Genomic DNA, 12,235 nt, shown 5'->3' on the forward strand with positions numbered 1-12,235 from the left:
GCAGGCGAGTGAGGCCCCCTTCCCCTGCCCACGCCCCCCGAGAGGCCGGGAGGTCCCATGTGGCTCCAACGCTGCCCCCCAGTCCTGGCTCTCCCATGCTCCGCGGTGCTCAGAGTCAGGGCTTCCGCCACCATGCCCCTCGCCCCCCTCGTTGGAGCCAAGAGGGTGAATCTGTGCTTCTGGTGGGGAGAACAGAGGTGTGCGCCTCGGGGCGCGGTGGCCATGTCCCACCCGAACAGGGCGGTGGTCTGGGGGTGCCGTCAGTTCCCAGGCTGCAGGTGTGGAGTCAGGGAATGGGCTGCCCGTGAGGACTGGCTCACGTCTGTCTGGGCCTCCCTGTCAGCTGGGTGGGCGCCTCCCCCAGGCCCCTTCTTTCCTAGGGAGTCAGGTCGGAGAGCTTCCTGCTGCTGTGCGAGGGGCCTCAGTCCTGGCCTGGCCCCTCCGTCCCACCCGCAGAGGCGGCAGCAGGGCAGGCCGAGTGGACAGGCGGGGAGGGGCAGACCCCTGCCTCCCATCCAGGCTGCAGCCCCCCCGGCTCCCCCCTCCCCGCACCGGCCAGGACTCACCATCCTTGCTCGAGTCAGCAGCTCAGAGGCGAGTCCCATGCCTGGGGACCCCCACGACGTCTCCTTGGCAGGTGGGGGCCCCGCCGCCTTCCAACCTCGTGAAGATCTCTGGTTGGAGGGGCTGGGCCAGGCTGAGGTGCCTTGTGAGGCCCTCAGATGGACACAGACTGGAAGCCATCACCCACAGCCAGGCCCTGCGGCCTTGCAGCGGTCTCCCTGAGACAGAACCAGAGTGATGTGGGGGTGGGTCCCCCATCAGTCTGAGGGACTCCAAAAGGGGCCCCGGGTGACCCTGGAGGGAACTTGATGAAGGTCTAACTCCAGGCCCTGGTCTTTGGTGAAACAGGTTCTGAAGCTAGGAAGCTGAAATCAACAGCACTAAAACAGTTTTACGTAAGGACTGAATGTGGAGCTCTGAGCACATGAAAGTTAATTTAGATAATTCAGTGTCTCAGTCGCACAGGCAGGTGTGGCTGGTGGCGGCCGGGTTGGACATTCTAGAACGTTCCTGTCACTCCAGAGTGCTTTTGCTTGGTGCTGTCATTAGAAACAATGAACAAGGTGAAGCGAGATAAGCACTTCCTCATGAACATGATGGGACAATAGCCCCTGAGGTCTTCACAAAGGGACCTTCTGCAGGTCAGGAGAGTCCTTATAGGATTAGGTCAGCGCCCAAAACTCAGAAAACGAAGAGGGAGTGCCCGCAGGTGTCCTGAAAGTGAAGGAAACAGATGAGACCCCCGAGGAGCAGAGAAACCCGACCGAAATGCACAGAGGCGCTCATGTAGATAAATGGCCAAAGGCGATGGGCCCCAGACACTCCCGCTGACTGGCGGCGGAGGGCGGGTGGGCTGCACCTGCTGTGAGATTCGGGAAGTGGACCTGGACTGGCCACCCTCAGGGTCCACGCCAGGGACTCAGCAGGCCCTGGGGCTGGGCCAGGTGAGCGGGGTGAGCCGCACGCCCGCGTAGCCGCTCCCGATCCTCAGCGACCACAGCTCTGGGAGAGACCGGCACCTGGGCGCCTGTTGGAGACACTGCCGGCACCGGCTCAGGGTCCCGTCTGTCTTGCTGCAGGGACGCCAGGCCGGGGCTGTGGGGCGGATGCCGGCTGCTTCCTTGCCGTGGCCTCCTGAGCGGGGAGCGGAGTCATGGACGCTAAGCCCAACTACGAGGCCTCGCCCTCAGGGCCTGTCACCTCCCAGGGCCCCTCCTGACTGCACCACCCTGGGCTTGGGGTCTCAACGTGGAATCAGGGGGACGCGTTCGCTCCGTAACACTCAGCGCTGGGTCTAGTGCAGAACAGGGAGTGGGGAAGTCAGCGCTACTGTGCCTCTTGGCACACCCCCTCCTGCTCTGCGCCCCCACAACATGGGGGAGAGACTGCAGACGTGGCGCGGGTTGTGAAGACAGTGGCGAACCGCGCGGACCTGGGGGCTCTGGTGAGGGTGTGGAGGAGATGCCGGAGGCAGCCGCGCTGACCTGAGAGCACGAACACGTCTGCCCACGGGCCCCATCCGCATGACCTGGAAAGGTGCAGACCAAGGGAGCGCAGGCAGAACTAATCAGGTGGAATGGAGCCCTATCCAGGAGTGTGGAAGCCCCTGGACTGAGAGGGTCAGATGCCTCTTTGGGGATAATGCATCCTGATTGAGGTGGTCCCATGTCACTGGAGTAGATGTTCTTCTAGGGCTCAACAGCACTGACCCTTGATGGGTGAATGTGCTGTATAACCGCTCTCTCTGGCCCCAGGCCCGGAGGGAAGGGAACTGGCGTGGGGGGCCGAGGGTGCTGAATTAGGTGGGAGCTGGCTTCCAGCCCCTGGCGGCCCACACGGAAACCAACCGGGCCCAGGGGTGAGCCGGTGCAGCCAGCTGGATGCAGCCCTGCCTTACGGGGTGGATGAGGCTAAGGGTCCAGGGCAGTCCTCCACACACACCCCACGGCTGTGGGGTGAAGGGGAAGAGCAAAGCCAGCCCCAGAGCCCTGCAGCTGCTGGGTGGGGCGGGGCCAGGCCTGAGGTCATGGCTCTTGATCGTCCAGGCCACTGTGCATGGTCTCAGCGCCACAGGACAGGTGAGCCGGTGAGCTCACGCGTGCAGACAAGCGGCAGCTGGACAGGTCCCCGAGCGCCGGGGGGCAGGGCATCGGCCACACTGCTGACCGCGCACTGCAACACCACTGGTTAAAGGTACGAACCTCACACTCCCTAGGATGGCTGAGGTTAAAAAAACAGTAACACAAGTGTGGTTGAGGATGTGGGGAAACTGGAACCCTTGTTCAGTGTCGGTGGGAATATAAAATGGGGCAGCGGCTAGAAGACAGTATGGAGGTTCCTCAAAAAATTAAAAACGGAATTACTACATGATCCATTCCACTTATACACCCCGAAGAATTGAACACAGGGTCTTGAAGAATATTCACACATCCATGTTCGCAGCAGCATCGCTCACCACAGCTGAGATGTGGAAGCAGCCCCAATGTCCACCAAGTCAGTGGACAAGCAAAAGGTGGTCCATCCATGCAGGGGGCTATCATTCCGTCTTTAAAAAGAAAGAAAACCCACCGTATGCTGTGTGTGTTAGTCACAGCTTGGAGAACATTATTCTGGGTGATATAAACCAGATACAAAAAGACAAATACTGTGTGATCCCAGTTTTGAGGTCCCCAGTGGCTCAGATGGTAAAGAATCTGCCTGCAACGCAGGAGACCTGGGTTAGATCCCTGGGTTGGGAAGAGGGCACGGCAACCTACTCCAGTACCCTCACCTGGAGAATCCCACGGACAGAGAAGCCTGGCGGGCTGCAGTTCATGGGGTCGGAAAGGGTCAGACACAACACACACAAGAGCATCCTGCCGGGGGCGGGAGAGGGGGCTGCAGAGTGAGTGTCCAATGATTCTGTTTGGGAAGAGCAAGCTCTGGAGCCGACAGGGATGGCCACTGCACAACGTGAACATCCCTGCACACTTGAAACAGGTAAGACGGGAGACTTCGTGCTCCATGTATTTCACCAGAGTGAAAGAGAAGGGGTGAGCATGCTGGCCAAGGGGCCCCTGATGACCCCTGAGGATGGCCCTGGAGGCTGGCTGGGTTGATGCCCACACAGGCACAGGAAAAGGTGTGCTCACGGTAGGATGCCATCCCTACTGGGAGGTGCGCTGCACACGTGCTGAGTCAAACCCAGGATGGCCGGCATAAGACCCACCTCCCCCCACAGCCCCAGCTGCCACCCCCACAACTACAGCTGAGGCGGGTCACGGGCAGGCCGGGGAGACGGGATCTGAGTGTTTCCACGCGTCAGGAATGGCTTAAGTCACAAATAAACCCCTAGCCAAGGCGCTGGAGTGAGACAGGCTCGCCCCTCCCCAGACTGGAAGACCTTGGTCAGGCTGGGGAAGGGGTGTGCAGGGTCATCAGGCCCTGAGGAGAAGGCCCTGGACATGCCCCCAGACAGCCAGGCAACATGGGGCGTAAGGCAGACAGGTTCTCCTTGGTGCACCCCAAACCTTGGTCCCCAAAGACTCGGAGGCTTACATGGATCTCAAGCCCCCAAACAGCCCTTTCTCCGAGCAGAGTCCCGGTGACATCACCCCCTGCCCCCGGCGGCTTCGGGATTTGCTGGGAAGCGACCCAAGGCTGTCTCAGACCCCCCCACCCTTGGCTCTTACCTGTGGGAATGTGCAGGGTGTGCGGGTGTTTACAAACGCCAAGGGTCCCCCTGCAGGTTTCTGCCCTCGAGTGGACTGGAAGGGGGCAGGCACCGTCTCTCACAGCAGAGGCCAGCATGTCCTCGAGGATTCGGGATCTTTCACACATAGCCCCCCTCCTGCCGAACGGTGGGTGCACCCTTGTTCTGCAGGGTCCCTGCGGCTGGGGGCCCAACCGGGGCCTCTTAGAAGACAAAGCCAGAAAAGGGCTGGGGGAGGGGCTGAGTGCTTGGCCGCCTGGAGCCTCTGGAGGGCGAGGACTGCAGGGCGCTTGGAGACAGGCTTCCCGTTTACCTCGCAGACCAGAACAACCACTTAAGTCTCTGAATGATCCCCTAGCTGCTGAAAAGCCGCCGGGCATTCAGCCCGAAGGCGTATTGTTATGCGGGCCCGCGCCTCTGGCTGCTTCCTCATCCCACCCGGCTGGGAGCATGTCCGGCCCCGCCCCGTCCCCGCCGGGTCTGAGCCCCCAGCGCAGGGTGGGGCCCTCAGTCAAGACTTGGAAAATGCTCCTGGGGCAATTTCGATAAAGTCCTTTTCAAGCAGCACGAACCCTGGCCTCCGTCAAGGTGGAAAAGCTCAGACCCGCCGCGCTTCCTGCCCCGGGCCCACCCAGCCCACGCACCTCCGTGGACAGGAGGGGACCCCTCCCCGGGAGTGCGTTATCCTGGGAACCTCCTTCCTGGACGCTGCTCGGCCCAAGGCCGCGGACTCTTCCCTGGACCGCCCGCGGGGGGCGGCCGGAGACCGCTTACACCTCCCCCACCGGTTCCGGCTGAACCCGGCCCCCGCCAGTTCCCGGGGCCCTTCCCCGTGGCGCCCGGCCTCCTCCCTGCTCGCAGGGCTCGCCCACCGCGGCCGGTCTGCGCTGGTGGGAAGTCCTGGCAAGCAGGGTCTGGAGACCTGGAGAAGGCTGGTATGCGATGCGGGCCCCGAGCTCGGGTTCCACGTGCCCACAGCCCTCCCCCGACGGGAGATGGGCCTCCTAGGCCTGGTGGGGCCGGGCAGAATCCCAACCGGGCCCCTCCCAGGGGTCCCGAGGCCATTTTAACCTCCCGGTTATCTCCAGCCCTACGTTCCTACCCAGTGCGCAACCTGCACACAGGATTGAGTCAGAAAAAGCAATCTTTTTATTGAACATACCTAGGTTTGGTTGGGGGAGGGGGGCAGCAAGGAGGGTCAGGGCTGAGGGGGCGGCCCTGCGGCGCGGGGACCGCGGAGAGACAGGCCTCACGGGCGCGGGTCGGCTAGGACACCTCGCTCGGCCGCGGCGCTGCCCAGGATGAAGCCCACGGCCAGGGACACGGTCTGGTCGAAGGAGCCGCGCAGCTGCTCCACGTGCTGGTTCAGGGTCAGCAGCTGGTCACGCAGCGGGCCCAGGATGGACACGATGTCGCCGAGGTGCCCCAGGGTCTGCAGGAGGGCGGCGTTCAGAGACGGCGGCGCGGGCTGCTGGGGCGCGTGGTCCTCCAGGCGGGCGGGCGGCGAGTCGGGGTCTTCCCGGGCGGGGCCCGGGGACAGCGGTGGCGGGGAGCCAGGGGCGCGGAAGGACTCGGGCTCTTCGGGGCGGACAGGCGCGGGCGTGAAGGTGCTGGGGGCCGTCGGGGAGCCGGGCGCGTGGGGCGCGTCCGCAGACTTGGGCGGGGACGGGCTGAACCTGAGTGTCCACGCGGGATCCGAGTCGAGCTCTCGGGACGCGGGCAGCGGCGGGGCGCCTGGAACGCGGAGCCGCCGGTTGCCGGGGGCGCGCGCGCCCCCCCTTTCTCCGTCTGGGGCGCCCCCGCACCCCACCCCCGCTCCTCCGTCTGAGGGGCTCTCCCCACAGCCCGCTCCCCGCGCTCTTCCGTCTGGGGGCGCCCTCCCCCACCCCAGCCCACCTACCCGGCTCGGCGGGCGCGGCGGAGGCCGGCCGGCGGCCGCGCGGGGGTCGTCCGGGCCCGGGGGAGCGGCGGCGTCCGCGCCTGCGCCCGTTGTCGCCCAGGAGGCCCATAAGCTGGCGGATCTGCGCGTCGAAGGGCCCTGGCGGCTGGCCGTGCGCGTCGCGGACCTTGTCCTTGAGGAACTTGTAGCGGCGGCGGCACTGCGCGGGGGTGCGCCGCACCTGCTGGCGGGCCAGCGCGGCCGACACGCGGCGGTAGGTGGGCAGCGCCTGGCGGCGGTCCAGCAGCAGCGCGCGCCACACGGCGGGCTGCAGTAGCGTGCCCAGCAGCAGCTCCGTCTCGTGCGCACTCCAGGGCGTGCGCTGAGCCGAGCCCGGGGACACGGGCGAGCCGGGGGACGCGGGCGAGCCTGGGGGTGCGGGGGTTGTGGGAGCCGCCAGCGCGCCGGGCGAGGCGGGCCTCCGGGGCGGGGTCTCCGGGGCGCCCCCCGCCAGCCGCGGCTCGGGGTCCGGGCTGGCGGGCGATGGCGGCTCGGGCGGGGGCGGCCGCCGCGGCCGCAGCAGCATCCCGGGGCCGGCGGGGTCGAGGCCGAGGCCCGGGAGAAGCCTCCAGTTAGCGCTCGGAAGACCCTGCACGCCCGCCCTGCTCGAAGCCGGCGCGGAAGCCCCGCCGGGTCTACGCGGCCCTCCCCCTGCCCCGCCCCGCCCCGCCCCGCCCCGCGCGCCAAGTTCAACCCGACCGCGGCAACGCCTGGTCTCCGGGCCAGTCTTTGGGTTCCTGGGTCTCGAGCTCTTGGAGTAAGGCTCTGCCCCCGCCCGCCTACCGCGAAAGCGCCCGCCCAACCTCCTTGTCTGTACTTCTTAAACCGCTGGATCAAGTCCAAACGAACATGGCAATGTGTGTCGGGCGCGCAAGGGTCCGTCCGTGTTTACGCATGTGCGGTGCCCTTTCACCCCTGTGTAGAGGAAGCCGTGGAACATTCTGGTTCCAAAGGCTCCTTTTTCCTTGGGTGCACCCTTGCTTGCTTGCTTGCTAAGTCGCTTCAGTCGTGTCCGACTCTGTGCGACCCCATAGACGGCAGCCCACCAGGCTCCGCGTCCCTGGGATTCTCCAGGCAAGAACACGAGTGGGTTGCCACTTCCTTGTCTTGGCGCGCCCTACCTATTCCTAAATGTAAACATGTTCTGGTTCTCCCAGCCCCCCTGCGGTTTCAGTTTGCGGAGGCGGTAGTGTTCATCGCTATCTGCTGGACCTGATGGAGAGCTAGGCCATTGGTCAAACTTAGTGTCGTAATTTACACACACTGCACATGAAGGGACTTTCTTATTCTGATGCAGAATGGCCACCGCCAACATTGTGTTTACTAGTGTTAAACCTTACCCCCTGAGATACTAAGGGTAAGAGAAAGGTGCCCAAAGTTACAGCTTCTGCTCAGCCGTCTAGAAGTCCTAGCCAGAGGATAAGCCAACAAAAAGGTGTGGAAAGTATGGAGATAGCCAAGGAAGAAGTGATACAGTGCTCCTTGCACATAATATGGTGGTACACGTGGAAAGTGCAGAATCTACAGGCACAGAACTAATGAGCTTTGCAAGGTCATTGAATATAAAAATGAAGAAAAGTCAATTGTATTTCTGTATACTAACTACAGTAGTTTTATAAAACTCCTGTTGTTCAGTTGCTAAGTCTTGTGCCACTCTTTTGAGACCCCATGCAGTGCAATACACCAGGCCTCCCTGTTCTTCACTATCTCCCGGATCTTGCTCAAACTCCCGTACACTGAGTGCATGATGCCTCCAACATCTCATCCTCCGTCCTCCCCTTCTCCTGCCCTCAGTCTTTCCCAGCGTCACGGTCTTTTCCAGTGAGTTGGTGCTTCACATCAGGTGGCCAAAGTATTGCAGCTTCACCTTCAGCATTAGTCCTTCCAATGAATATTTAGGATTGATTTCCTTTCAGATTGACTGGTTTGATCTCTTAGCCATCCACGGGACCCTCGAGGCTTCTCCAGTACCACAGTTTGAAAGCATCAGTTGTTAGGCGCTCAGCCTTCTTTATGGTCCAACTCTCACATCCATACCTGACTACTGGAAAATTGATAGCTTTGACTAGACAAACCTTTGTTGGCAATGTGATGTCTCTGCTTTTTAATATGCTGTCTAGGTTTGTCAAAGCTTTTCTCCCAAGGAACAAGCATTTTTAAATTTCATAGCTGCAGTCACCATCTGCAGTGATTTTGGAGCCCAAGAAATTAAAAGCTGCAACTGTTTCTACTTTTCCCCCATCTGTTAACCATGAAGTGATGGGACCGGATGCTGTGATCTTAGTTTTTTTAAATGTTGAAATTTAAACCAGCTTTTTCACTCTCCTCTTTCACCCTCAAGAGGCTCTTTAGTTCCTCTTCGCTTTCTGCCATTAAACTGGTATCATCTGCATATCCAACATCGATATTCTCCCAGCAGTCTTGATTCCAGCTTGTGATTCATCCAGCTTGGCATTTCCCATGATGTGTTCTGCATAGAAGTTCAGTAAACCGGTTGACATAAGCATACAGCCTTGACGTACTTCTTTCCCAATCTGGAACCGTCCATTGTCCTATGTCTGGTTCTGACTGTTGCTTCTTGACCTGCATACAGGTTTCTCAGAGGCAGAGTTGTCTAGTATTCCCATCTCTTTAAGAATTTTCAAGCTCTTTCTTGACTCCATCTTCGCAGTAACGGCAGTGGTGTCTGTGATCTAGTTGCCAACATGCAGCTCTTTGCCCAGGAGCTACACACTCGAGGTGACCGACCAGGAGACCATTGCCTAGATCATGGCTCAGGTAGCCTCGTTGGAGGGCATCCCTCCAGAAAGTCAAGTTCTGCTCGTAGCAGGCACACCCCCCAGAGGATGAAACTACCCCGGGCCAGTTTGGGGTGGAGGCTCTGAGCACTCCGGAAGTAGTTGACTTCATGCTTGGAGGTAAAGCCCATGGTTCCGAGGCCTATGCTAGGAAAGCCAGAGGTCAGACTCCCAAGGTGGTCAAACAGGAGAAAAAGAAGACAGGCCGGATCGAGAGGCACATGCTGTACAACCAGCGCTTTGCCAGTGTTGTGCCCACCTTTGGCAAGAAGAAGGGCCCCAGTGCCAACTCTTCAGTCCTTTGTAATCTTGACTTTCTCTAATAAAGCTGCTTAGCCCAATCCAAAAAATAAAATTTCCACAGTTTGTTGTGATCCACACAGTCAAAGGCTTTTGGGTAGTCAATGAGGCAGAAGTAGATGTTTTTCAGAAATTCTCTTGCTTTTTCTTTGATCTGGTGGATGTTGGCTTTTTGATCTCTGGTTTCTCTGCCTTTTCTAAATCCAGCTTATACATCTGGAAGTTCCTAGTTCATGTTCTGTTGAAGCCTACCTTGAAGGATTTTGAGCATTGCCTTGCTAGCATGTAAAAGGACTGCGATTGTACAGTAGTTTGAACATTCTTTGGCATTGCCTTTCTTGGGGGTTGGAATGAAAAGTGACCCTTTCCAGTCCTGTGGCCATTGCTGAGTTTTCCAAATTTGCTGGCATATTGAGTGCAGCACTTTAACAGCATCATCTTTTAGAATTTGAAATAGCTCAGCTCGAATTCCATCACCTCCATTAGCTTTGTTTGTAGTGATGTTTCCTAGGGCCCACTTGACTTTCATACTCCAAGATGCCTTGCTCTAGATGAGTGATCACACCATCGCGGTTATCCGGTCATTAAGACCTTTCTTGTACAGATTTTTGGTGTATTCTTGCCACGTCTTCTTAGTGTCCTCTGCTTCTGTTAGGTCCTTGCTGTTTCTGTCCTTTATTGAGCCCATCTTTGCCTGAAATGTTCCCTTGGTATCCTCAATTTTCTTGACGAGATCTCTGCTGCTGCTGCTGCTGCTGCTAAGTCACTTCAGTTGTGTCCAACTCTGTGTGACCCCATAGACGGCAGCCCACCAGGCTCCCCCGTCCCTGGGATTCTCCAGGCAAGATCACTGGAGTGGGTTGCCATTTCCTTCTCCAATGCATGAAAGTGGAAAGTGAAAGTAGGAAGTCACTTGGTCGTGTCCGACTCTCAGCGACCCCTTGGACTGCAGCCCACCAGGCTCCTCCGTCCCTGGGATTCTCCAGGCAAGCGTACTGGAGTGGGGCGCCATTCGTTCCCATTCTGTTGTTTTCCTCTATTTCTTTGCATTGATCACTGAGGAAGGCTTTCTTACCTCTCCTTGCTATTCTCTGGAACTCTGCATTCAGTTGGATATATCTTTCCCTTCTTTGCCTTTCACTTCTCTTTTCTCAGCTGTTTGTAAAGCCTCCTCAGACAACCACTTTGCCTTCTTGCATTTCTTTTTCTTGGGAGTGGTTTTGGTCACCGCCTTCTGTACAATGTTACGAATCTCTGTCCATAGTTCTTCAGGCACTTTGTCTACACCGGATCTAATCCCTTGAATCTATTTGTCACCTCCACTGTATAATCATAAGGGATTTGATTTAGGTCACAGCTAAATGGTCTAGTAGTTTCCCCTACTTTCTTCAATTTAAACCTGAATTTTGCAATAAACAGCTCCTGATCTGAGCCACAGTCAGCTCTAAATCTTGTTTTTGCTGAGCCTCTCCATCTTCAGCTGCAAAGAACAGCATCAATCTGATTTCAGTGCTGACCATCTGGAGATTTCCATGCACAGCATCGCCTCTCGTGTTGAAAGAGGGTGTTCGCCATGATCATGTATTCTTGGCAAAACTCTGTTGCCTGCTTCATTCCGTACTCCAAGGCCAAACGTGCCTGTTATTGCAGACACCTTTTGACTTACTACTTTTGCACTCTAATCCCCTATGGTGGAAAGGACATTTTTGTTTGGTGTTAGTTCTAGAAGGTCTTGTAGGTCTTCATAGAACTGTTTGACTTCGGCTTCTTCTGCATTAGTGGTCGGGGCATACACTGGGATTACTGTGATATTGAATGGTTTGCCTTGGAAACAAACTGAGATCATTCTGTCATTTTTGAGACTGCACCCGAGCACTGCATTTTGGATTCTTAATTGACTCTGAGGGCTACTCCAGTTCTTCTAAGGGATTCTTCTCATGGTAAATAAAATGGTCATCTGAATTAAATTCTCCCTTTGGTGTCCATTTTGATTCTTAGACTCCTTCAGTTCAGTCCAGTTCAGTCGCTCAGTTGTGTCCGACTCTTTGCGACCCCATGAATCGCAGCACGCCAGGCCTCCCTGTCCATCACCAACTCCCGGAGTTCACCCAGACTCACGTCCATCGAGTCGGTGATGCCATCCAGCCATCTCATCCTCTGTTGTCCCCTTCTCCTCCTGCCCCCAATCCCTCCCAGCATCAGAGTCTTCTCCAATGAGTCAACTCTTCGCATGAGGTGGCCAAAGTACTGGAGTTTCAGCTTTAGCATCATTCCTTCCAAAGAAATCCCAGGGCTGATCTCCTTCAGAATGGACTGGTTGGATCTCCTTGCAGTCCAAGGGACTCTCAAGAGTCTTCTCCAACACCGCAGTTCAAAAGCATCAATTCTTCAGCACTCAGCTTTCTTCACAGTCCAACTCTCACATCCATACATGACCATTGGAAAAACCATAGCCTTGACTAGATGGACCTTTGTTGGCAAAGTACTATCTCTGCTTTTCAATATGCTATCTAGGTTGGTCATAACTTTCCTTCCAAGGAGCAAGCACCTTTTAATTTCATGGCTGCAGTCACCATCTGCAGTGACTTTGGAGCCCCAAAAAATAAAGTCTGACACTGTTTCCACTGTTTGCCCATCTATCTGCCATGAAGTGATGGGTCCAGATGCCATGATCTCAGTTTTCTGAATGTTGAGCTTTAAGCCAACTTTTTCACTCTCCTCTTTCACTTTCATCAAGAGGCTTTTTAGTTCCTCTTCACTTTCTGCCATAAGGGTGGTATCATCTGCATATCTGAGGTTATTGATATTTCTCCTGGCAATCTTGATTCCAGCTTGTGTTTCTTCCAGTCCAGCGTTTCTCATGATGTACTCTGCATAGAAGTTCAATAAGCAGGGTGACAATATACAGCCTTGACATACTCCTTTTCCTATTTGGAACCAGTC

General features: G+C 57.3%; 2 protein-coding genes across 2 annotated transcripts; one reads left to right on the plus strand and one right to left on the minus strand.

Moving 5' to 3' along the window:
- Window positions 1-5,504: 5,504 nt before the first annotated feature.
- On the minus strand, window positions 5,505-6,720 carry UTF1 (undifferentiated embryonic cell transcription factor 1). Its single transcript, XM_070363240.1, has 2 exons — window positions 6,156-6,720; window positions 5,505-5,989 (listed from the first exon to the last, which is right to left on the minus strand). Exons 1-2 carry the CDS (start codon window positions 6,718-6,720, stop codon window positions 5,505-5,507), a joined length of 1,050 nt encoding a protein of 349 aa, XP_070219341.1.
- A 2,179-nt stretch (window positions 6,721-8,899) lies between these two features.
- On the plus strand, window positions 8,900-9,315 carry LOC102282531 (ubiquitin-like FUBI-ribosomal protein eS30 fusion protein). Its single transcript, XM_070363241.1, has 2 exons — window positions 8,900-8,972; window positions 9,038-9,315. The coding sequence occupies exons 1-2, from the start codon at window positions 8,900-8,902 to the stop codon at window positions 9,313-9,315; spliced, it is 351 nt and encodes a 116-aa protein (XP_070219342.1).
- Window positions 9,316-12,235: the final 2,920 nt, after the last annotated feature.

Source organism: Bos mutus, chromosome 26 (genome assembly GCF_027580195.1).
Source record: "Bos mutus isolate GX-2022 chromosome 26, NWIPB_WYAK_1.1, whole genome shotgun sequence".
NCBI classification, from domain to species: Eukaryota; Metazoa; Chordata; class Mammalia; order Artiodactyla; family Bovidae; genus Bos; species Bos mutus.